At 42.0% G+C, this 26,865-nt stretch overlaps 1 protein-coding gene across 1 annotated transcript in view; it reads left to right on the top strand.

The window, feature by feature from the left end:
• The window catches only part of ADAMTS9 (ADAM metallopeptidase with thrombospondin type 1 motif 9), a 914,249-nt gene that overhangs the window by 688,356 nt on the left and 199,028 nt on the right, over window positions 1-26,865 (top strand). Inside the window, exon 30 of the mRNA XM_086939088.1 lies at window positions 13,792-13,959. Coding sequence (XP_086795214.1) covers window positions 13,792-13,959 — 168 coding nt within the window. The remainder of the gene's footprint in view (window positions 1-13,791; window positions 13,960-26,865) is intronic.

Genomic DNA, 26,865 nt, shown 5'->3' with positions numbered 1-26,865 from the left:
CAAAAACGTATATATGGCCGAAAATAACGCTGTGAATAAAGCCCAGATGTCGAATCTTGCACAGTTGGTATGTATGTGAAAAAGCTCCCGCATTAAATTCATGTTCAAGAATCTTGAGTTGAAAAGGTCACTGTAATAATCTTATGTTGAACATTATTCTCTATATGTTGATGTACACATCTCATAACTTTTTATCAACATTCTGTTTGTGGGGTTATTTGGTCTCACACCTGACCTGTTACTTTTGGACTTTAACCGATGACACTCTTGTAATGTGACCATGTGCTCTTCTCTATACTTGGGGGAAGCCCTGAGCCCACCACACTCCTTCACTTCATTTTACAGGGGCAGTAACCCCCTGGTGTTTGCCTGTGCTCTACCGCCTTTTCACTGAGGGGATTCCACTCCATGGCTCCGATTGGTACGCGTGCAATGAAACAAAAGAGGGACCCTGAAACCATAACAGGATAACGGGAACAACCCACCAGGGCGAAATAAATATCGAACAACATGGAGAGGGAGTTCCCAGAGTAAAAAGGACAAAAGTTCCGATACTCAGCAAAATACGCCCACAGAACAGCTGAATATTTTTCAATTTTTATTTTTATTTTTACTCTTATAGAAAACTATATATCAAATATTAATAGTAAGAGTCAATACATAATACATTTACCTATCTCATTTGTATATAAAATATATCATATTGTCTGCAAAAATACACATGAAAAGCACGGGCATCAGCCCAGGAACACAACAAGCACTAAATAATGGCGCACAGATCAATAACTCATTCTATCAACCACAAAAGCATTCTCAACCCACTACACACAAACAGACTCAGACAGAAACAACATTTCATCAATCATATAGAGAAAAAGCGCAGACGGGCGTTTCGGAACAGTGCCAATAGGAGCTTCCTTCATCATGGCGCATATCATAAATACAGTGATCAGCACGATCTCTCGAGATCCGATGACCCACTATACAACAAATGTCCTAGTCTTAATCAGGGCTGGCACAGCATATCTGTGGGCGAAAAAGGTACGTCAAAATATAGCAAAATTCCAAACGAAAAATCAAACGGTCACAACCATGAGCAAGGCAGTGTGCACTCACACAGTCAAGAAACTTACAAGCATACCCTTTGTGCTGAAAAGGAAAGGAAAAATTAGGTGGTGACTCAGGATAATACCTTACAAACCAAATAAGAGACAGTACAACTGTGTATAAATCAATCACCAGGACAAGTAATGCATACAGAGTTCACAGAAACAGTCCAAAAATAGGACAGGGCTAGTGAGAAGTAGGTAAGAGGTGAACCCTCCTGATAGCATACCATACGTCATGGATAAATAGTGTTTCCTACGAGGCTTCCAGGTGGAAGCGTGAAGCAGGGGAGACCTTCCAGGTTCCCAAGGTTGGAAATGTAGATAGTCACATCTAACATGCATATTTATCGTTAGCTCTGTATCACAACTTTTATATTTATGCCTCTCCTCATTGCCTGGCAGTCAATTTAACAATAAATAGTTGTATTTATTTAGTCAACACTGTCTCTTATTTATCCAACAGGAAAACATGGGCTGTGGTAGTTCAGGATACAGGCCAATGTATAGTCTGTCTACCTTCAACTCTGTTTGTTGAGGAACTCTTTGCACAGACCTCAAGAAAGCTACACTATTATATTCCAAACTATTTGACATTATCCACAATACAATAATGTAGTTGAGTACTGGTCAGAACATGCACCACTGTTGCTTTGTCTTGTAATAGAATAAAATGAATAATTTGTTTAAAGAAGTACAGTGGACAGAAAATACATTTTACAGTGGCATTAACTTGAGGCACTACAGCATATTCTTTGTCCATGTCAGGGCTTCACCAACGTATGTATCTGATCTTATAAAACAATCATTGTCCCAAAAAGAGGCAGTTGTAAAATAATTAGATGGGTTTTTTATGCTACAGACAAAACCACTTTAAACTTTGTGATAGCCAATTGGAGTCAAGTAGCTATCATTCTTTATTTAATATATTGGCCTAATGTAGAACCAACCATGATGTACAGCTGCTTATATCAAGTGCAGATGTAACAACCCAGACATGAGTTTAGGTTAATTGTAGTAGAGAGCAGATCTATGTTAAAAAACACAAATGGTGATCAGCAGGTGTCATCGCAAACATACGTCCTGAGCAGTTAAATAAGACTGAGTTGTTTCTGCTGACTCTGTGCTTCACTAACCCTATACTAGACTATCAATTGATGTGGTGTGACTCTCTGGTCAGCAGGTATCTCAGCATAGAAGTCAGCTCTTTAATAAGGAAAATCTATTATCGGAGAAATATGACCCTTTAGCGAATAAATTAAAATCGAAGAATGAAATGTGGTTAAGTTACCACTATCAATGGTCGGAGGGACTGCAATTATAGCAAGCATTGGCAAAGCATGGATTGCATTTTATTAATTAGGTGCCTAACCATATCAAATGTTATTTATTTGTGGTCATGAAATCGGGACTGTAATTCCATACAACGTGGTACATTGTTGGTGGCCCTCGATTTAGGGTTCATGCTGTAATCACTAGGTGACTCCACATAGAAAGCTTCTATGTGGGTTTCCCACGATTAGGGGGAGATGTCTGTGGTAGTGGGTCGCTGATTTGATTTAAAATAGTTATTTATCCACTTCCAAAATTGCTTTGATCTCGTGATTTTATTATTTCATAGGCCTTGTTCCAGTGGATTACTTCAGTTATTCTCGGGTGAGAGAATCTTACTTTCCTGTAATTCCGGTGAATTGCTGCAAACTTTGCCTGGACTTATCTGTGCTCAGAGGTGTCGGTGGTTTTTCGCATGATGTTGTTTAACCTGCGTTTTATTGCCACTATTAGTTGTTTTTGTTTTGTGTGGTGATCATCTTTTAAGGGTGATTTATTAGATCTTGGCTTCGTCCCGGTGGTCAGTTTTTCCCTTATCTCTTCCAAAAGGTGTTACCAAGATTTTGTCAGGGTTAAATTGCCATAATCCTGGGTTGTTCTGATCAGGATTGATTCCACTTCTTCGTTGATTTATTCTTTGTGTTCTATTGTAACATAAATTCTCTCACTCTGCAGCCAGAGAAAGAAAATTAAGCAAGCACCCTCGGAAGACAGCACCTGACATTTGACCTCGGTCTCTGAATGCACAGCAAATGCGACCAGATAAGAATAAGATTTACAGGCCTGTTTACAGTAAAGGAGCACTCGGAAGGATACTGTAAATAAGATTTGTGCAAAGAAAGGTACGCACACAAGCTGGACAGCTTTAAAACAAATAAAGCCAGCAAATGGCAATCACGAAAACGTGAATTACAAACCACCAAGCCAATGGCAAGTAATGTGCAGAATGCATTCCTAGGTCAACTTTCTGAATGTCTCCAAGATGTCTTCAGCAAACCAGGTAGCGGCAACCTAAAAATGGTTGTCTTGCCTAAATTCCTCTACCTCTTTGCAGATATCCCTATCCCACTCACCCTTCGGTCTTTCATAAACTTAATCTTCTTACCAGGTTGATTGGGTGGGAAAACAGCCTAGAACTGAATAGACACATTAATTAAACCGTTAGAGAAGGGAGAAATGAGAGACTCCGATTTTTTCAGATATCACTTAGTGGCACAAACCCATTTTCCCATATACTGATTGAAGGTGGAAGCTCATTTGCCTCATATAATAGCAGAGAAGGATCAAGTAGAATTTGGCTTGCTGATGACCATTTTATCTACCAAACAGCCTAGACCCTCCAACGCTATGCAGACTGTTAGGTGTGCACACTGGGTATGGCATAACGCATGGTTAAAGTATTATACTCTCCGAATGTATCCCTTGCAGATATTCTTCTGCTACCACTCACCTAAGAACGTACGATAAAACCAAAGCTTCAGAAAAGAGAGATTAGGTAACTGTGTCACCTGTTCCCGAATGGGGCTTTTATACCTATAGATACATTTAAATCATGCCCTGTGTTCCGCCCACAAGATCGCTTCATAAATTTCAGACTTCGGCGTGCAGCAAAGGCAGCAATCCCCACATTGCCATTGGCGCCCTCGCAGTACAGACTCTGACCCAGATATTAGCCTCAGCTTGTATTAGGAGATGGATCTCCAAACTGTGTAAGCTTTGTTCTGAAAGGATGGGGCAAATTTACTTCGCTTGAAAACGCCTATGTGAAAATGAACATAGGCTGACTATTGATGATAAAACATGGATATTTTGCTGGGCACAGGTTCATCTGGTCCCTATGAACCAAAGGCATACATTGTAAGTTTTTAAATCTTTTGTATTGCACTCCAGCAGTGGTTTGACCTTAATATCCACGTGAAATGCAGGTGTTGCCTCTGAGATGGAGCTGATTTTATGCATTTAGACTGGCCATGTTCTATGGTATATTAATTTTGGGACAATGTGAAAGTAATTCTTGAAATCATCGAGCATCCGTTAGGCCTGTGCTCCTCTTGTAATAATTGATAGGCGTGCAGCTTTATTACTATTGACAGAATGAAAAGTGTTAATGGCTTGGTTCAAGGGGTCACCGCCAAAGACTAAGCTTTAGATGCAGGACGCAGAATACTGTACAGATGCAGCTCATGGATTTGCTTTAACACAGCCTACCCATAGCACGCCCAATGACAAATATGGACCTCTTTGGAGATGCCTAGAACAACAGACTACATCAGAAACGTGCAATTTGTCTCAATTTTGATCCCTTGCTTTTCAAGGAAATAAACAACGTTTTCTCTCGCTTTATATGGGGATACGGGCAAACACGAAGAGCCCATAGATTTATTACACATTCTAGGGAAAGAGGTGGTTTAGCCCTGCCTAACTTCAAACTGTATTGGTGGGCTACAACTATTAAATACAGTCGTCTACTCCTAACCCCCAGGCAAGATTCTAATTCCATCTATTCAGTACTAACTCCACAGGAACTTATCCTGGGCAATAAGCCCAATAATCATTTATGGAAACTATCATACGATTGCCATCTCAAAAAAGAGCGTTTTAAAACACTCAAGGGTATTTATACCATTTGGAACCAGGTTCGAAAACTTTTGGGGATTGGTAGGTTTTCCTATTATACAACATTAGAGAATAACACTAATCTTCCTGGAATTTTTATGGATTCAGTTAGGAGGCGATGGGTCCGATGTGGAATTTCACAGTTCGGCTCGTTATATGATTCTATGGGTTTTTGTTCCTTTGAATCCCTAAAAACCAAATATGGGTTAGACTCCCATGACTTTTTCAAATATCTGCAGATCAGGGATTTCATCTTAAAAAAGGGGGGTGGCAGCGGTGGTTTTAAGAAAATTCCAGCAATCGATACTGTGGTTAGATCAGAAATGGTTAAAATTGGAGATATCTATAAAGACTTAACTGCAGCTTTACCAGATGATGTGGACAAACATGCATGTAAATGGCAAAACAAAATAGCTATTACAGAGGAACTAGCTCGTAAAGCATTAGAATTGTCCAGCTCTATATTAATGTCCACTAAGCTACAAGCCCAATTCTACAAAACCTTTTTCCGACTCTATTACACCCCTAAAAAGATATCCAAATGGTGCGAGGGTAAAGGTACACTTTGCCCTAGATGTGCCCTAGATGTGCTATGCCCAAGGCTGATTTGATACATATGCTGGCCACATGTCACACATTAGATACGATTAAACGAGAAATCTCTATTTTCCTATCTGGAATTTTAGAGACTAATATAGAGATTACCACAGCAGAAATAGTAATAGGGGTGGACAGGGTTACTAGACCTAGCGCCATACAGGGACTCATATTTATCTCGATGGCTGTACTAAGAATTTGTTTGACATCAGCTTGGTTGGATCAATATCCTCCTACATTTTTACAATGGCGGACGCGCTTGTTAGCGGCATACAACCTCGAAATAGCGATTTATAGTCGGAAGGGCTTGAAGAGGAAAAAAAAGGGATTAGAAATCTGGGAGCCGGTCCGACTATGGGCGGGGAGACCAGACTAACAATGAAACTACTAATTAGTAATGAATGTAATTACTAAAATGGAGAAGTCCTTTGATCTTCTTGTTTCTTTTTTATTTTTTTTGCTTTTCTATTTTTTCTTTTCTTATCCTTCGGTTTTTGTGTAGCCTTATTCGATATTATCTTATTTGTGACAATACCAAAATGTTGCTTTTGCAATTGTAGATAGTTGCCTGTATCGAGGGGGGGGGGCGCTCAGGGGCGGGGAGGGTGGGACAATATTACCTCTGTAAAAACTCAATAAAGAGAATTTTAAAAAAAAAAGAAACGGATGCAGTCGAAGCTCCAAAGTATAATGTTGCAAATGAAACAGGATACAACGAATCGAAACACTGCTCATGTTCATATGATGCAACTGCTCATCTTTCATTTATTGCAGACATATGCTGTACTACGCTTTGCTTACATATATACCCTTGTTGTTTTTTTTTGACTAGATGTATAATTGAGGTGACGGCCCTTTGTCGGCAATTGATGTTCAATTTTACCCATGATCTTTGTCTGTACAGGTGATATATTGCTTGGTTCAATTGCTTTGGATATGCACATCGTGTTTTGTTCCAAATTAACTGGCGATCTATAAATAAAAGAAAGATATTTTTTAAACAGTTGGCTGCTAGTGGTTTTCCCCTCCTGTGCTGGAAAGTAAGATATATCATTGTTCATGACAAGGTCAGCTCGTCATAAGCACAGCTCCACTGTGCCTCATGACGATCTGAACTCGTCATGAGCAGCCTTAAAGACTACCTTCCAACCATCTCTGCGAATATGTTCATTCCACTTCCCAAAGGACTGTCCCACCCATCATTCACTTTCTACTCTGTCACTTCCCTAAAATGTGCTGAGCAGTTAGTAGGTGCTTTACTGTTTGTAAATAGCGTCCTTTTCACACTTTCTGCTCTTTTCACCTTCAGAAAAATGAACTCTGTAAGTACCTCCAGGTTCATTGCTATGTCTACTCAGAGTCACTGTAACTAGAGAGGTTTCCTTTTGAATTTAAACAAATTAAAGTCTTAGATATTAATGACGTTTGGAGGCTGTCCTAGACTATGGCATCATACTGCCACCCTGACGCACAAGTAAACCCTCTGACAGTCCCACACAATGATTCCGATATTCATACAGGCCTAGTATGTTATTGCTCCACAGAGCCAGCTATCGAGTGTCTTTTGTTTACAGATCCACTTTTACTCTTTCTCTAGTACAAAAAAAATATGTACATTGCAGAGTGCCTGAGTGCTTTTTTATTAGCAGAAATCTATGTATGCAAGCCAGAAACTGGTCCCTTCAATCCCATTCAATCTGCCCAGGAGGAATACCATTTGCTGCAAAAGTGACTCTTCAATGGAACTCTTAATCTACTTCACACTACAGATAATAAATAGGGGTGGGAGGAACTCTGCGGAAAACTGTCTGAGATTCTGTGGAGTCCCGCAAGTAGGCATAAATCACCATGATGCACTGCTCGTGCTGATTTTAGCACCGGAAGATTGTTCCGCACTGCAAAATCAGTGCAAACTGCACCATGTAGTGCATCAGAGGGCTTTGCTTCTTTGCTGCCGCTTGAGTATATTTTCTACTCGAGCAGCATCTTTCTCACCAAAAACGGTTGCAACCGCCCGCATTGAGGAATTCTCGCAGGGTGCCCTACTAGCACCCAAAAATGGCACTGGGGACGTCAATTTTTGCTCCTACTGCGTGCGAGAAAAAACTGCGCCACACGGTGAGTAGAGAAGTTTGGCCGTATCTCCGAATTGGTCAAAACCCCGCAGGCAGAGCCGAATTTGTTGAAAACCCCAAATAATAAACACCTCTCATGACACCTAAGAAGAACCAAAAACATACCCTTTCGTAAAGCACACTTGGTAAAATGCAGGTGTCTTGTATTTGTATTGCATGCTTCATTCAAATGAACACTGGCCACTTTGGTAGCTATATTGGTGCCAGTAGGCCTTACTGTTTTTTGGGGTCTGAAAATAATCATTATTTCTAATAAATAACTTCTTCTATTAAAACTCCCATATCCAGAGCATGTTCCACTGTCCCTTCTGTAACCAGAACCTTGTTGGAGAAAATAACCTTTTCTTTCCTAGTAGTTAGATTTTGCAATTCGTTGCATTCCAACTGAAAAGAAACCGCAATCCTCTCAATTTATCAAAGGAAAAAGCTTGATTATTTATCCTTTACTAACATAGTGGTCCAATTTTAACAAAACTAAGAGGCCTATTAGGATAGCGGGCGAGGTGGAGGGACCGTCCGCACGGGCAGCGGCGGTCCCTCCATTCCAAATTAGGATGTGACCGCCACCCTGGCGGTCACATCCCATATCTTTAACCTTGCGGCGGGTGCTGCTTCAAGCAGCACCCGCCGCAAGGTTAAAAATGCATGCTTTGCATTTACATGCACAAAGCGGCAGGCACTGTGCGGTGCCTGCCGCTTTGTGCATGTAAATCCAGGGGATGTGCACCGACACACTGGGGGCCCGCAAGGGGCCCCCATACACAAAAGACCACATGCTTTTCCACGGCGGAAAAGCCGCAGTGGAAAAGCATGTTTACGCCTGCAACCTAATATGACTGGCAGTGTCTTGCAGACACCGCCACCATATTTGCGTGCATTCACCGCGGATCAGCTGCGGACGGACTTGCCGTCCGCTGCTGATCCCACCGGCATCCTAATGTCGCGGTGGGTGTTTGCAATGTCCACAGCGGTGAATCCGCATCCTCCGGGCCGGCGGTGGCTTCCACCGGCACGGAGGATGCGGTTTCACCACCAACATAATCGACCCCTAAGTTTGAGATTCTTTTCTCGTATCAGACTGACTGCAAGCCATGTCTTTGTTGCCTGAGCGCTATGCAGAAAATCAGTTAACTAACTTTCAATTTGCTTGCTGTTATCTCACTCTCCCTTAAACTAGCCAATCAGTAGAGGCATGTTAGTACTTTATAAAATATGAAGTTTTGTATTTGACATTTTTTATGCCAAAAAATAATTGTGAAAACACTATTAGACAGAGAGGTTCACTAGGGTCGGAGCTATCCAGATTCTCAGGCTAACCACTGCCTCGATTTAGGAATCCCATGTAGGTTTAGTGCACATAAATGTATCACTAGCATGTCTTAGATTTATACCTTGTTGTTGAACACTACTGACTCAAAATGTGAACATATAGAAATGCGAAAGGTTGCAATTATAATCTATTTTTTTTGTTAATATTATGCTCCATTACATACATCTGATTACAACAAACAGCACTAGTTTCATTGAGATTATTCAGCAAGTTACATCACGTACTTCTGATCCTAAGGTGTGACAAAGATTAGTTGTTTGAATGATAAGGAGTTTATTGCTTAAGACAGAGAAATTACATCTACACATGCCTTACAGAAATTTGACACAATCTGGAAATGGTACACAATTGTATATGCCAAAGGGATGCTTGAAAGGAATAATTATATAATGGTGATTCCACAAACAGACTATAATATATTTTTTAGGCAAATCGTGTAACCTGCCGCATGTGGTCAACACTCAAGTGGGGCTATTGGACTCAGTGCTTAATTTGTAAACTAAAAAGTTGCAGGGCTCTCCTCAGAAGGCAGCGCTAACAGAAGAAATGTGGTGGTTTTAACTGCCTTCTGACTAGTGCCCCTGCACTTATTTATCTGGAGAGGATTTAGCCTAATGGGTAGAGCTGCCAATTTCTGAGCTGGAGAACCTGGTTCGAGTCTCGGCGTGGCTCAACATCCTGTGAGTCTGGGGACAACCATGTGCTTTCTAAATAAGTGTGTCCTTAACTGGTGCTATAAGCACTGGTGCCAAGGAATAGGTGCCGGTGCTGAGGACTGGCTCCAATTAAGCACTGATTGGACGGTGTATAGCCATTACAACGCGGGTATAACAACGCACTACCATTACAACAAAATTTTTACAGCGCAAAATCCATTACAACGCATGCCATTACAACGCATGCCATTACAACGCAGGTGCTTTTTGGTGCTATTACAACGCGTGCCATTACAACGTAATTTAATTAATATCATTTTCTAAAGTATTTAATTTTATTTATGATATTAATTTAGATTATTTTATCAAAATAATTAAATTAATTTTAATGTAGTATTTATTTGAATTAATATGAATTGTTTAAAATAATATTTTTTTTTATTTAATGTAAAATAAAAATTATTCATTTATAAATTAATTTTTTTGAATGTAATTATAATTTATTTAAAATTAATTAAATTTAAAAAAATTAAAATATTTTTTAAATTAAACCCCTACACTATCCAACACTTACCCTACTATTACACCCTCCTAGAGTTAGAAGAGTAATTTTAACCCCTACACTATCCAACAATTACCCTGCTATTACACCCCCCTGGAGTTAGAATAAAAATGTTAACCCCTACACTATCCAACACTTACCCTACTATTACACCCCCCTGGAGTTAGAGTAGTAGTTTTAACCCCGACACTAAAAAAAAACTTACTTTACTATAACACCCCCCATTTAGATATAATTTAATTAAACATTTTTTAAAATATTTTTTAAATTAAACGCCTACACTATCCAACACTTACCCTACTATTACACCCTCCTGGAGTTAAAATAGTAATTTTAACCCCTACACTATCGAACAATTACCCTACTATTACACCCTCCTGGAGTTAGAATAGTAATTTTAACCCCTACACTATCGAACACTTACCCTACTATTACACCTCCCTGGAGTTAGAATAGTAATTTTAACCCCTACACTATAAAAAACTTACCCTACTATAACACCCTCCTATTAAATATAATTTAATTATTATTAATTTAATTTTAATTTAATAACGGGTGCATCCATTTAGGTCAATCCAAATATGGTTGTGGGGGGGGGGGGGTATTTCACCCTGCCCCATTATGCCTTTTATGTTTTTATTTTTCCCAAAAAAGGTGCTCAGTGTACTGTGTTGGGTAAAAGTGACAGCAACAGCATTTTTTCCGTGCTAGCCAGCAAAACCAGTGATACAGATTTGTGAATCAGCAGCTAAATGTGTGAATCTGCAATGTATGATGAAACAAAAAGCTCCTTAGTTCAAAGATGTGTTTTATTTCTTTAACATGACAAACAACATAAATTACAGTTTCTGGACCTGTGGAAGGACTCTCGGAGAACTGCTTTCTGCTATTGCCTGCTGTGTACTCCACAAAGCTGCTTTGCTGCAGCAGGAAGAACTGCTTTGCTGCCTTGAGCCAACCTTGAACACTCAGAGGTCTACCCTGCTGCTTGAGTCCTGCTTCATCACTTGAACCCAGGACTATCAGAGCTACTCCAAGGGCTAGTTTGCTGGTCTCCTGTTTAGAGCCACAGGGACATAACAGGCTCACACCATCTTGATCCCACACCTGGACCCAGCCTCACTGAGACATGATCCCCCAAGTTATGCCCCTCCAGCCCTGGACCCTTGGTGTAGGTGTTTAAGGTACCCAGATAGCTAAAATCCCAAACCTGGGACTTTTACATTTTTTAGATAAAAACTGCTCTGAGAACTGAGGGAAGACCGGGACCAACCTGCTTGTCTATCGCCCAAAGTGCATCATCCGTCAGCCTGACTTCAAGGCAGCTCCAGCTACATTTTTGTCCACAGCAACTAATCCTGTTTGGCTGTCCCTCGGTGAAGGGGTGTCCGGTCTCCTGGAACTCTCATCGGCTACAGCCTCCCGCTGAAGATTTTTGACTTCCAAAAAAGAGACGAAGTCCAAACGTAGAATTCTTCATGGTGACTTAGTCCAGCGGCTCCCCAATGACCATCCTCCTTCCTAGGACATTGCCTGCAGGCTTGCCCTGCTGAATTTTACCTTCTGAGAGCATTTTCTTTCCAGGATTTCTTCTAAATCCGAAGGTAAACACCAACGGGGCCCAATCCATTTTTTGCATCTGACCTGCGCTCAAAAGCTGTCTGACATATTTTTCAACTTTGACCAGGTCTCGCATGACTAGATGTCCATGTTTGGCACCTTGTTCATTTAGGCGCTAGATTTATAAAAAAAACTTTAAAAATTCATCACTCTGGTTCTACGGATTGGATGTATATCGTTTTGGTGTCAAATAATGATTTAAAATGTACTCTTTTTAAAAGAAGTTGGTGGAAGTAGTGCCTACAATTACAAGGGCTATAGGCATTGATGTTCCTCTGACCCCTATGGTTTCCCTCATTGGAGTGGTGATGAGTCCTAGAGGACGAAAAATCATTTATATGCTCACCGAGCTTGTGCTTCTCCTGGCCAAGCAGGGAATAGCCATTGGTTGATGGGGCACCTGTGCACCGCTGACATCCTCATGGCTGCGGAATCCGCCTGAATGGGGAGTAGCGGAGGAGAGCCATATGCACCTTTCTCGTACTGATGAAGGTGCTATGGAAGCGATTATGATTTGGGGGCTTCTCCTCAACAAATTCAATGATGAGGATGATTCTAGCTCCGACAATAGCTCGGATGGTGGGGTGTGACTTCTACGTAATATGAACTATTGTATTATTGATGTGATGGACAAGTGTGACATCAATGAACCTCTCACTATATGCCTAGCTCGATGACTTTCGTTTCCTCGCAGGGCATTCTCTGGTGCCTAATTTTTGCCAAGAATGAGACTGTCTATTATTGAGATGTCATATGATATGGATGTGGTAATTGTCATAATTTTTACTTGGGACTTTGCACTGCTTGTTTCTTAAGAAAATCAATAAAACAAAGTGAAAAAAAAAGTCTTGCATCCTGTTTTCGTTAAATAACTTTTGTTAAAACAAATGCACATTAAAATGGCCACGACATAAACCATGTATGCATATGTGCAGAGTATAATAAGCAATTTACTTCTATTGATCCGGAAGGGAGTGGGCATTGTGACTCAACTCACTCCTGCATCGCTTTTCATGAGTTATGGTCCCTTCCCACATTCAGTAGCTGTAGTAAACAGCATATTACACTCTGTGCATCTATATGTGCACAGTATTTTTACATGTAGATTGTATATATGTACGGACAGCGATGCATTTTTTCAATGTTATTTCCTATATTCATTTTCTTTTTCATACACTCTTTCTTAATTGTCTATATTAGCATTCACATTTTGCACAAAAAAATATAATAAATATTAAAAGAATTCGCATGTAATATAGGCCTTTCCAACTAAAGCTGCTGTGGAAGATCGCCTGCTTCGACAAATCAAACACCTTGTGTAAATTAGACCAGCACTGTTGCAGTCCCATGTAGTACCTTTTAACCTCTGCAGAAGTGCAACAAAGAACTGAAAATCCCAACCTAGTCAAAGCAGAGTCTCAAGGCTCTGCTTCAACCTTCAGAAAGCTCGCCAAGTTACATGCTCTATAACGTAAATCTGCTCATTTCCATGAGAACAGAAAATCCAGCTAGATATCCCACGTGTCATGAACAAAGTTTAAGGGGAAACAGAACCGAATGTAGTGCATGGAAGTGAAGTTCATACATTCCTTTTAATATTTCTTTGTAAAGATTTCGAACTAGTACATCTCTTTTTTGGCTCACTGTTACTTATGTGATCATAACAATAAAGCCAGCGACTAATCTGATTCCTTGTACTCTCCCTAGAGATGTGTAGATATTTTTGTTTGAATCAGAGAAATAACAAATTCTGCAAGTAACAAAGCAATAAAAATGTGTAGTAGATGGAACGGAGGAGTACTGTCAAGTAAACATGCACATTGTTTTCAAATTGCAGTGTTCTGTTTCTTGTGGTCGGGGAAATAAGTCCCGCAGTGTCTATTGTGTTACCAAGGAAGGAGTACAGGTGGAAAGTGAATACTGCAAACACCTTGCAAAACCAAACGTGCAAAGAAAGTGTCGAGGCGGAAGATGTCCAAAATGGAAAACCGTAGACTGGGGACAGGTGAGAGTCCGATTTTATTTTATGCTTTGAACATTATTTGTTACTTTTGAATATGTATGATTGTGTGAATTGAGATGCTCTGACTTCCTTACGGTTAAAGACTGCAGTCTCAGTTTGGGATACATAAACATATAAGAGGTTTTAAACGTTTAACTCTTAGCACTTTAAGTACAAAGTTAACCTATATGTTGAAGGTAAATACATCTTTGGAACTTGGGCAATGTGGTATGAAATAGTGAACCTTCTTAAGGACAAGTAGGATTTCTTAAAACATTTCTTGGCTAAAAGCCAACATTCCTCCTTGTTCGTGGAGCCATGATGTGAACAAAAACACCAGGCGGTTGATATTGAAGGTTGCCAGATTAAGAAGGTTTTTTGTTTGGAACACAAGACCTATATAATATAGTTTTATTCAAGGGTTGGTCTACATGTAGACGTTGGTGACTACCCACAAATCTGTGGATCTGTGGCGGTTTACACACTTATTTATGGTGATTTTGCACCCCTGAAAACTGATGTACACATACACCTATAAATAGGCAATCATAAGTCTATTTTGAAGGTAGGAACAGGGATGGAACATTTCTAGAATAGAAAGTATTTTTCCTCAGAGGAAAATTGTTTTCATCAGATAAACAAAATTTGAAATTAACTTTATCATCACAACTGTTACGTAACTTATCAGAATATCCCAATATACGAATAATTTGATTAATGTTAAAGTATGCAGTCTGCAACTACTTTCTGGGGCTCCTCAAAAACTGTCTTTCAGAAAAAAACACTGAAGACTCACCTCTTTCAATAACCCTATACCTAAGCCTATCTTTAAAACGTTGCATACTTGATGACTTCCTCATCTCCTTTGCTCCACCTCCCTCTGCTTACTATCACCAAGAGGCAACCACTCAGGAAGAACTTCACTCTATAAGTAGAAGTTTAAAACAATCTTGATAATTTGAAACATAACAAAGTTGATATTAACCAAAATAAAACAAATATATCTACCTCTATTTTGGTAAATACAACTCTACATATAAAAAAAGCTAAATTTAGCCATAATATATACTATTATTACCGGGCTAGTTGTGAATCACAGAGAATTAGCAACATTTCTTCAACCTTTGTTTATGTATGTTTGTCAAAACACTTAAAGTTAATTACTTTCTGTTAAAAATAGTTTATTAGACAAGAGTAGACACAAAGAAATCCCCAAAACAGTTCACATTTTTAATACATACAATAGTTCTTGATTCATTCTCATTATTAAATGACCTCTTTATTCAGCAGATGTGGAGCAACAGTAACAACATTAACATCACTCAATAAGGCCCATACTGTAGCAAAGGCATTAACATTATCCATCTGAAAGAGACACGTTAGTGATAGATTCCTTACCTTAGAATTCCCCAGGTGTCAGACTGAATCCGGAAAGTTTTCGTCAGCAGTACCCCTGCTTGTCCGTAGGTGTCGTCGTACGGCTCCGCTTACCTCGTTGGCATGGTAGTCGCCAAGATGACAATGCTTTCTTTTTCTGCACCAGCAAGCGCAGATCCAGAGGGAGCGGTACCCTAGTCATTTTCTAGAGTTTTTGGGGACTTTTGACTCTGCTTTTTGACTACTTACACTCCAAGTGCATAGGGAGGCCCGGTTTTACGTCCTGCTAGGCCTGTCCCTGCACAATGTCAGTAACGGACCCGCACCGTGATTCCCTCTGCTGCCTGAGGCTCGACCGGGACTACGAGTTGTGCCCCCACTGCTATCACCACCATTCCAAGTCTTCGCACTTGGAGTCAGGTAAGGCGAAGCATAAGAAGCTCCGTTGCTCTTCTCCTTTATCTAGCCTGTTGCACGGTGCGGCTGACGGTGCGGGTTACACTGCCCCCGCGGCTCTGGCATTGCCCCGGCGGCTCTGGCAGAGCCTTTGAAGTTGCCGATGGCCTACCCACCCTTTCCGGGTCCATCGGCGCCTCCGGCCTAGCTGCAGGAGTTCCTGTCAGCCATGGCATGTGTCTTCGGGGCCCGCGGTTCCGACTGGGGGTCCTCGTGCTCCGACATCGCCGGCTCCGACCAGACTTCGTCAGTGACTTCGGTCTCGACACTGAGAGACCCCCATGGATCCAGGCATGGATCCCCGTCCATGTCGCTTGGCCCTGTACAAGCTCCACCGACATCGATGGTGCCGCCACCGGCATCTGCCACATTCCCGGTCGACACCGTCCCTGGCTTCCTCCCCAATGTGGAGACGGCGCCGGAAGTGTGTCGACCAACGTCGATTACACCTCCTTACATTCCACCTGTTCGGCATGTGGAGGACGGGGAGGACTGGGAGGGATCTGAGGACCCTCTCACAGCAGCGAGTTAGACCCGGACTGAGATGAGGATCTGGGGGATGCAGGTGACCAGGATAATACTCCGGAACCTGGCTCACTGTCTCCTTCTACCATGGCTATGGAGGAGGGTGGCTCCTATTCTACGGTGTTGTGTAGGTCACCCAAGGCTCTCCCCCTCGAGCTCCCTATAGTGGCCATCAGGACTAACCTCATGACATAGGTGCTTCGGCCGGTGTCTTCTTCTATGGAGCCGCTGCTGCCCTTTACTGATGCACTCTCGGACGTTCTTTTGGACACCTGGCCCAGGCCCAACACAGGGGCTCTAGTGGATATGAATGTGGCCCGACGCCATCGCCTGGCTTAGGTGACCTCGTTTTCCTCTCCCAACACCCTACCCCTGAGAGCTTGGGTGTCCAAGCCTCTGCGTCCCTGAGTGCGCTCTCTTCCGCACCACTGGACAGGGAATCCAAGAAACTGGAGCAGCTTGGGAAGAAGATTTTTTCTTCCACCAGTTCAGGACTGCGGTCTGTGAACACTGCATGTGTCTTGGGCCCTCATTCCCATTCTGTGTGGGATACGGTTGCGCAAGTGCTTCCTCAGTGTCCGGTGAAGGCTCGGACAGTCCTCTCCCAGGCTATTGCAGAGGGGAGAGAGGCAGCCAAGTTCACGATCTGTTGTGGTCTTGACACTGCTGACTCGCTGGGCAGGACGATTTCCATGACAGTGGCGCTACGCCGCCACGCCTGGCTGAGACCAACTTGCTTTTCTGTGGATGTCCAGAACACATTGATGGACATGCCCTTTGAGGGCACTGGCCTGTTTGTTGATAAGGCGGATTGCTGGTTGTTGAAAGCAGGCTCACCCCAAACAGTCATCTCCCACCTCCAGACCATGGCCGACCACCTGCATTTGCTGGGGTTCTCCATCAACGTGCCAAAGTCGCACCTGATTCCCTTTCAGAACCTTCTATTCATCGGAGCGGTTCTGGACACGGCGCAGTTTCGGTTTTGTCCTCCCAGACAGCGAGTCCCGGACATTCGGGCTATGATTCCGCTCTTTTAGCCCTTGTCCTGGGTTTCGGTCAGGACGACCTTGAGGCTGCTGGGCCTCATGGCCTCCTGCATCCTGCTAACCAACCATGGCAGATGGCACATGTGGGCTCTGCAGTGGGACCTGAAGTTCCAGTGGGCGCAGCTTCAGGGGAACCTGTCCGACTACGTCCAGATCTCGGAGGGCACTGCGCAACAATTATAGTGGTGGCTCATAGATCAGCGTTGGGTCAGCAGCAGATCCCTCTCCCTTCCCCAGCCGGAGCTCACAGTGGAGACGATGCGTCCCTCCTGGGATGGGGTGGCTCAGTGGGAGAGGAGATCAGAGGCCTCTGGTCTTCGGCAGAGTCCCGGCTCCATATCAACCATCTGGAGCTTTGAGCAACCTTTTTGCACTGAAAGCATTCCTTCCCTCTGTCAAGGGGAGGGTGGTGCAGGTGTTCAGACAACACCACCGCCATGTGCTATTGCAACAAACAAGGCTGGGTGGGGTCATGGACCCTATGTCAGGAGGCTCTGCACCTCTGGACATGGCTGGACCGTAAAGGCATTTCTTTGACGCTTCAACACCTGGCAGGTTCTTTGAAAGCCAGAGTGGATGAACTCAGCCACCGGTGCCTGATGGATCACGAATGGTGTCTTCATTCGGAGTTTGCGCAATGTCTCTTTCAACAGTGGGGAGAACCTTGGTTAGATCTATTCGCCAACGAAGAGAACACGCAATGTCATCACTTCTGCGCGTTGCAATTTCCAAGGCGGCACTTGCTTGGCAACACTTTTCATCACGAGTGGAGCTGCGGTCTATTGTACGCCTTTCTGCTTATGCCACTTCTACCCAGAGTGCTGAAGAAGAACAGGCGCGACCGGGCTCAAGTCATTCTTGTGGCCCCGGACTGGGCTCAAAGAGTTTGGTATCTCGAGCTACTCAGTATGAGCATGGATCCCCCGATCTGACTACCTCTTCGTGAGGATTTTCTGTTGCAGCAGCAGGGGACGGTCCTCTACCCGAACCTGTCTAGTCTCCACCTACATGCATGGAGATTGAGCGGCAACAGTTAATTCCTTTTGGCTTTTCTCCTGAAGTCTGTGATATCATTCTGGCAGCTAGGCGTCCCTCCACCAAATTGGTATACGCCAGCAGGTGGAACAAATTTGTGGCATGGTGCACAGCAAAGGCTGTGGATCCCCTTTCTGTCCCTCTATTTCAGAAGTTCTTTGTTCCTTCTTTCTCTGGCCCAGCAGGGCTCTACTCTGGGCACTCTCAAGGGCTACCTTTCTGCGATTTCGGCCTGTCCTGATATGTCTTCTCTTTTTGAGTCCTCTGTTGTGAATAGATTTCTCAAAGGCATTACTCACCTTTTACCTCCTGTTCCGTTTGTGATCCTGCAGTGGAACTTGAATCTGGTTCTCACTTTTCTGATGTGCTCTCCTTTTGAGCTGCTTCACCACTGTCCTCTTCATTTACTAACTTTGAAGACTACTTTCCTGGTGGCCATCACCTCCGCTAGGGGCGTGAGTGAGCTCCAGGCTCTTTCCTGTAAGCCTCCTTTTCTGTCGGTTCATCCGGACAAGGTTGTGCTTCGCACTCATCCATCCTTCTTGCCAAAGGTTTTCACTGCCTTCCACATTGGGCAAACTATCACCTTGCCCACTTTCTTTCCGCCTCCGCACCCTTCCAGAGAGGATGAGAGGCGCCACCGTCTGGACCCAAAATGTGCACTTTCATTTTATTTGAATCTCACACAACAGTTCCGGGTGGATGACCAGTTCTTTGTTGGCTACATAGGCGCCAAGAAAGGCCGGGCTGTATACAAGAGGACTATCTCCCGCTGGGTCGTCTTGTGTATCAAAGCCTGTTGTTCTCTGGCTAAATAGGAACCTTCAGTGGGTTTGTGCGTCCATTCTACCAGGGTGACAGCAGCTACTTCTGCAATGGGATGTGGTGTCCTGCTGCAAGACATCTATCAGGCAGCCACGTGGGCCTCGTTGCACACTTTTACCAAGCATTATTGCCTTAACAGTCAAATATGGAGAGATGGCTTCTTTGGCCGTTCTGTTCTCCATGACTTTCTGGTGTGATCTTGGTTCACAGACCCACCACCGGGGTTGGTATTGCTGGGGTATCTATTCTAAGGTAAGGAATCTATCACTAACGTGTCTCTTTCAGATGCACAAGTTACCTACTTGTGTAACGATATATCTGTAAGAGACATTAGTTAGTGATAGATTCCTTTCCGCCCCACCCATCCTACTAGTTCAGCAAACTTATTTCTAGGGTTACGGTCATCCCTTTCAGGGCCCTAGTTTCAATGCACCAGTGGTCAGTATCTTGCATGGCTCTGCGTTCCTGGCGCTTAAAGTTGTGTACAGAACTGACGTCAGCGTGTCTAAGTAGCTCAAGCGATGTCATCTCGGCGACTATAACACCAACGACGTACGCGGAGCTGTACGACGATGTTTACCGACGTACAGGGGTACTGCTGACGAAAACTTTCCCAATCCAGTCTGATGCTTGGGGATATTCTAAGGTAAGGAGTCTATCACTAACTAATGTCTCTTACAGATATATTGTTACACAAGTAAATAACTTGTGCAACAAAACCATGGTTGTACACATTCCATACAATTTCAGTATAGGTAATAGAAAAACTAGTTCTGCTTCACTAACAAATGAAAAACTACTGTATAGAGTCTTTGACAATAAAGTATGCCCATTAGTAGCTATGTAAAAATGCTGTGATATACTTTGACTAATCAATTTTTCAAATGAAAATCAAAAACCCTGTTCCAGTAATATCTAGACCATCTAATTTCTTTGCTCAATTGATTACTACCATTGAGGTCTTGCTTACACCTTTGTTGTCTCTGACAAATGATATGATAGAGCATATTTCCTGTCCTTTGGGCGCAAATCAACCATCCACTTACTTAAAAGCTGCAAAACACAAGGCATGTACATTATTTAACTCCGCATTTATGTGAAAAAAGGGAGCTTTATGGACCCTTTTCCACAATCAATATTGATTTCCTAGAAGCTTAAATAAAGGAATGTAGTGCATCTCATAAACCATAAAATATGCACCTGGAGCATCAATGAATACACACATTAATATTAAAACATTAAAACCCAGTAGAATTTACAGAATGAGAAAATAATAAATACACTTCTTGCAACACACTGAAGTGTGCATATACATTCACGGAAGGTTTGCATTAATTTCCACAGCCTCCATTTGCCTACCTTCCCAATCATGAGTTCTGAAATGGCACACCAGGGGCTAACAGGATAGGGAGCAAAACAGACAGAAGACACATATGACTCCCGCCTGAATTGCCTAATCATGTACAGTGTTGTTGTACAGGATTATGTGCCCAACCTTAATTTGGGGCTATTAATGAAATTATGCTTCTTTACCTGAATAGGAATTTTAATTGAATTAGATGTGGATAGTGGCTACTTATTGATACATTGATCTGCTTTTCTCTTTCAACCAAAGTTTTGGAGAAAGTGGCTAATCTTCCGATTTGAGAAGACTCGTAAACTAAAACATTTTTGGATCCATTTCAGGTAGGGTTTCCATGACTGAGTTAGTCCAAATAGCAGTCCCTGATGATCTTTATGCCTCCATGAATGCAGATCAGATGACGTTGGGGGTATTTTGGACATATAAACCACATCTCAAATGTTCTCATTCCCTACATATCCATAGGTTGCCAGAGAGGCATATAAAGCAGATTGCAATGGTTCTCATTTTTCCAAGGACACTCAAGAAGTCCGCTGGGGTTACATATATTATGTTCTAATAGTTTTGGACTGTGGAGTTGCTCATAATCCTTCTTTGAACTATATACTTTTTGATAAATACATAAAAACTGTTCTCATCTAGGATTCCATGCTTTGCTTCACCCATTTTCGATATTTTGACAACACATATAATTAACCATCAAACTGGCGGATAAGATGGAATACTATCTAGCAAAGGTTTAAATGTATTATCTGAGGGGATGAGATATACTACCCCCAAAACAAAGATAAACTAAGATCATGGTAGGTGTAGGGTCCTCTTTTATCTGGACCTGTTTTTAGGACTTAGTTAAAAGTCTTGTCTTTATATTTGATGATAATTTGTCTTTCAAGCCACAGATTAATGCTTTATTCCTGGCTGGTTTTAAAATCTTTAGGAAAAATCTTCTTAAAGATGCCAGTATAAAGACTATGGTTCAAGCAGTGATTGTTGCATGCTTGGATCATTGCAAATCTCCATGTGTTGGGCTTCAATTCAAAGTGCTGCTGATCACTGATTTTAAATCTCAGAAGTTATAATTATTTTCTTTCATCATCTTCCAAAATTGCACTGGCTACATGTTTCAAAACAGGTTTTATTTTTGTCCATAGGACAGGGAGGTATTACTTCCATGTGATCTAATCGTTCCTTCCAACATCATATACTATCTGAGCTACCACTAGTACCAGGAAACCCCTCTGGTTCACTGTTAACTTTTGAAATAAAAAATAGGGCACCTCTAAGGAAATGTACTTTCAAGCCCATTGAGTAGAACGGTGTGAACCTGCTGACATCCTGTTCCTCCTCCCACATGCCTTCTCTGTGCCAATGAATACTAAAGGTTGGTGCTCTTTGCTTTACTATTTCTTGTGGGCAAAGATGCGCAAGGCTGTTTTGCACTTGGACGACGTAAACCCTCCTCATGTACGTATGTATGTATGTATGCGGGTGGTATTTCTATAGTGCAATTCCTGTTCATTGGTACAATTGGTACAATGTGCCGGAACATATGGTGTGTGCAGAATGTGCATCCCAAGTATTTGTTCCACATTTCATGAAACGACCCGAGTATGACAGGACTTGATGTGCCAGGGGGAGATGATAAGGCTATATCACTATCGGTGCGGCACATTTTTTCGCTGTGCGCTGAAGTTTTAAAAATCCTGCGGTTCATGACGAGCTCAGCTCGTCATGAGCGTACGAGAGGTGTACTTCATGACGAGCTGAGCTCGTCATCAGCGTCGAAGGGGATATCTAAGGATTCTAAGGGCTTCAGCCAATTCCCTAATTGAGATCCATCTTCGAGGGGCCACGCTCTGCCTAGCACACCAGCCTTGGTAAAGCGATCACCAAACGGAAGATCGAGGAAGAAAACTTACCGTTGCTGGAAATTCCACTGAATGCCTGGACAAAAGCCATAAATAGACAAGTGCACAAAATATCTTTTGATCTTGACTTCAAATCTCTCCGCTCAAACTGCCACTTAGACCTGCTGAACAACTCCTACATGATAGGTAAAGCACAACCCTCCCTAAGCGAGGCTCTCACACCACAAGCCGAAGCAAAATCCTTTTCATGAGACTAACCACACTAGGAATTGACGATTTTAACCCAGCATGAGCCCGCAGGGGGGAAACCACAAACTGTAGATTGTGCTCTTACAGGAGGGAATCCAGTTGCACCTCCTATGTTGCTGCCCCAACCGCAACAACGAACGTCGGCTACTCTTGCGCCCGATCTGTATTACTCCCAGAATAAAGTCCTGTAGTGAAATGTAAGCTTTGTGTATTTCCACAACAAACACAATGACCCTAGCAAGACTGGGGAAATTTACACATCAGATCAGGATCACCCTAAAGGCTGCCAATGAATACAATCAAACTTTGGTGACGAACACTGCAAATCCAGTGGAAGAAATCAGTCTGGCCCCCAACAAGCACTGAGGCTCATGCCCCCTTCAACCACCGAATAAAGATTGCGCTATTTTGTGGACTCCAATTGAAGCGCCAGGGCAAATGGTTTATAGACTTTTAAGCAGACAATGTATTTTGCTGAAACATTGGGGACTCTACAAACTTGCACAAGGGCACACGATTATGTCTACAAATCCAGGCGCTGACTGACCGAGTGGGCGCCGGGAGGGCATTGGGAGGGAGGGGGGGGGGGGGGGGGGGGTCCTTGGCGGTCATACTTACCAAACACAAACGGAAGTTTTTATAATTTTTACTCTTTCTATTTTTCTACATGTCGATCGTTTTTACAGTAATTATTTTACCTAATTGTACAGTTAATAAAAAAAGACAACAAATATGACAGAGCCTCCTTCAAGCCTCCTTCAGCCCTTCGCTGTCAGGACAACTGCATAACCCTTAAAGGGAAGAGGTGAACAGAAACATAACAACACCCTTAAAACCACTCTAACATCTGTCCTTTGCACAATAGTAAAAATAGAATCTTACCTAATAACTATTAAGACGCTGCAGGAAAGGGTTAAAAAGGATTAACATTAACATTTTAAATGTTCATTTCTACATATTAAATTGGTGTCAAGATAAATTAGGACCAGGAAACAACCCCTAAGCCGGGTGGCAATATGGCTGAATGAAACCAACTTCAAAGTAACCATTTCTAACTAAGGCTCATAACATGCAGGCTATTTTTCTGAAGACTTTTTAAAATAGGTTCAAATATTAGAGACTTTCCCCTACTATAGGCGTTACTCAATATTTTGGCTGTATCTTCAGACAACAAGCATTGTTAATGAATTAGTTTTTGCCTCTCTGATTAATATTACGCTGCTTTTTGTTTTACGTTGTAGTTTGCTGAAAGTTACAGCAAGTCTGTTAAAGTGTTTTGACTTGTTTATGTACATAAAGGCAATATATTTTGCTGTTACTAGTGTTAAAGTGCAGGTAGGTAATAGCAATATTTTGAAAAATGAAATGAAAGAGGGAAATAATAGAATTGATTGATGTAATAGCATTATTCTGTGTTTAGAGGAGTTCTGACAACATTTAGGCCCGATACTACTGCACCCACTGCACAATGCAAATCGTACCCCCTAGTACCTAGATTCAAATCATGATCCTATTGCCTGTAAGGTAACTGCACTTGTGACTCTCAGTTTAGTAGTACAATATTGCAATATTTGGTGTTTAGAATAGTTCTGACAATGTTTGGCCCCGGTGTCACTCTCCTGCAGCACCATTGAAATCATGGCCCTAGTTCCTACTAGATAACTGCACTTGTGACCGCCAATTTAGTAGTAAAATATAGCAATATTTCGTTTTTAGTGGAGTCATTACATATATTGGTCCCGGTGCCTCTGCACTTGCTGCACCATTCAAATCAAGCCACTTTTAACTTCAAGATAACTACAATTGTGTCTGCCTGTTAGGTAGTAAAATATACCAATATCAGGTGTTTTACAGGGGTTCTGACAACTTTTGGGCATTGTGCCACTGCATCTGCTGCACCATTCAAATCATGACTCTGTTATCTCCAAGGTAACTGCACTTGTGGTTGCTTGTTTAGGAATAAAATATAGAAATATTAGGTGTTTAGTGGGGTGCCTGGAGCTTTTGGTCTTAATGCCACTGCACCTTCTGCACAATTCAAATCATGACTCTAGTGCCTGAAAGATAGCTGCACTTGCGACTGCCTGTTTAGTTGTAAAATATAACAATAATCTGTGTTTAGTGGGTTGCCTGGAGCTTTTGGTCCCAGTGCCACTACACCTGCTGCACTATTGAAATCATGACTATTGCGCTTGCTGAATTACTGTACTTGTGACTGCCTGTTTAGTTGTAAAAATATAACAATATTAGGTGTTTAGAGGAGTTAAGACAACTTTTGGCCCCGGTGCCACCGCACATGCTGTAACATTCAAATAATTACCCTGTTTCCTCCAAGATAATTGCACTTGTTACTGCCTGTTTAGTAGTTAAATATAGCAATATTTGGTGTCTAGAGGAGTTATGACAACTTTTGGCCCTGGTGCCACTGCACCTTTCAAATCATGACCCTGTTGTCTGCAAGGTGAATGCACTTGTGACTGCCTGATTAGTAGTAAAATATAGCAATTTTAGGTGTTTAGTAGAGTGCCTAGAGCTTTTGGCCCTGGTGTCACTGCACCTGATGGACCATTGAAATCATGAACCTGTTGTTTGCAAGGTGACTGCACTTGTGACTGCCTGATTAGTTTGAAATGTTAGCAATAACCCGGGTGTATTGGCGTCCCTTGAGGTTTTGGCCCCGGTGCCACTACACCATTCAAATCAAGTCCCATTTAACTGCAAGGTAACTGCAATTGTGACTTCCTATTTAGTAATCAAATATAGCGATATTATGTGTTTAGAGGAGTTCTGACGCCTTTTGGGCCCGGCGCTACTGCACCTTTCAAATCATGACCCTGTTGTCTGCAAGGTAACTGCACTTGTGGCTGCTTGTTTAGTAGTAAAATATAGCATTGCTCTTGTATATTAACTTTTTTTTACCGCACAATGTTTATTACAACATTTAGAATTTGTTCATAATGACCGGATAGATTAGGTTGAAAAAAACAATCTGATAATGCCTACAAAGTGCAAAGAAAGGTACTGGTGCATGAAAGGGAAGTGCCATAAATGTTCTAAGGCTAAAGCATCTGCTTTATACAACTAAGTTATAAAGAGCAGGCATTCCAGCATACTGTTAGAAGCTGTCTGCCTTTTCTGTGGTAATAGATCTTATCTTGATAGTGAATGGGGCTTAAAAAGTATGAACAGCTTCAGTCGAAGTATCGTAAATGCGTGCAGCCAGGGGAAGTTAAAAAAAACATTTCACACAAAAGCAAATGAACACAGTAATTCGGCCCTAGGAACTGATAAGAACCCCTTTTTAAGAAATATTATACAATAGATTACACAAGCACAAGCACTACCTAAAAAGGACTGCAGCTCTTTGTGAAACCACACAAACTGACTAATGAAACAGACTAATATTACCAACTCATTACATAGAAGCAACAGAAATAAAATATAATTATTTGGTATTCCATGTACAACAGTTATCTCTGCAGCCAACAATCAGTTTCATAGTTCTAAATAGGGGATTAATTAGGTTATTGCATGCCAATTAATATTCCACCATTATTTGCTATGCTTCAAACAATTACTTTGGATAGTCAGTATACTAGTTGACGTACAAGCATGGAAAATTGAGATTATTCATCAATTTAAGGATTACACACACTAAACAATTATTCACTAGTTTTCCATATCAATGCCTGAGTAAAAACTAAAAGGAACTGTAGGAGCCACATAGTCATTTTATTTCTTTCACTTTTTACAGGCCTAAAACCACCAGATACCATTTAGATTGCTGGCAAAGTGAAGGAAAGTACATGTGGACACTTCCAGGTAGTGAGCCAATGGGATGAATGCTTTTTAGTCCTGGTGGAGGTTAATTTGTAATTGCAGGCAAGCATTGTGCAGAGTAGCAAGTCCACAGAGGATTGCGCTTCAGCAAAATCTCTTCAGAGCTTTGCCCATTTGTGCCATTGTGAAGAGGTTTTCATTGAGCCATTTGTTGTTTTCTCTGTATATTAGGCTGTTTGTAGGTTTTCAAAGGGGCCAATTGTTTGAGCACATTGGCAACATTGTATTCCAGATGAGTCTTACATAGACATTGCTTTAGAAGGCTTGCACCTCCACTGCCTCGTGGTGTAGATTGGGAAAAAGAAGACCGCAGAGAACTTTGTGG

Source organism: Lissotriton vulgaris, chromosome 9 (assembly GCF_964263255.1).
Source record: "Lissotriton vulgaris chromosome 9, aLisVul1.2, whole genome shotgun sequence".
In the NCBI taxonomy this organism is placed as follows: Eukaryota; Metazoa; Chordata; class Amphibia; order Caudata; family Salamandridae; genus Lissotriton; species Lissotriton vulgaris.
Note: the sequence above shows the minus strand (reverse complement) of the source record. Positions and strands in the feature narration are given on the sequence as shown.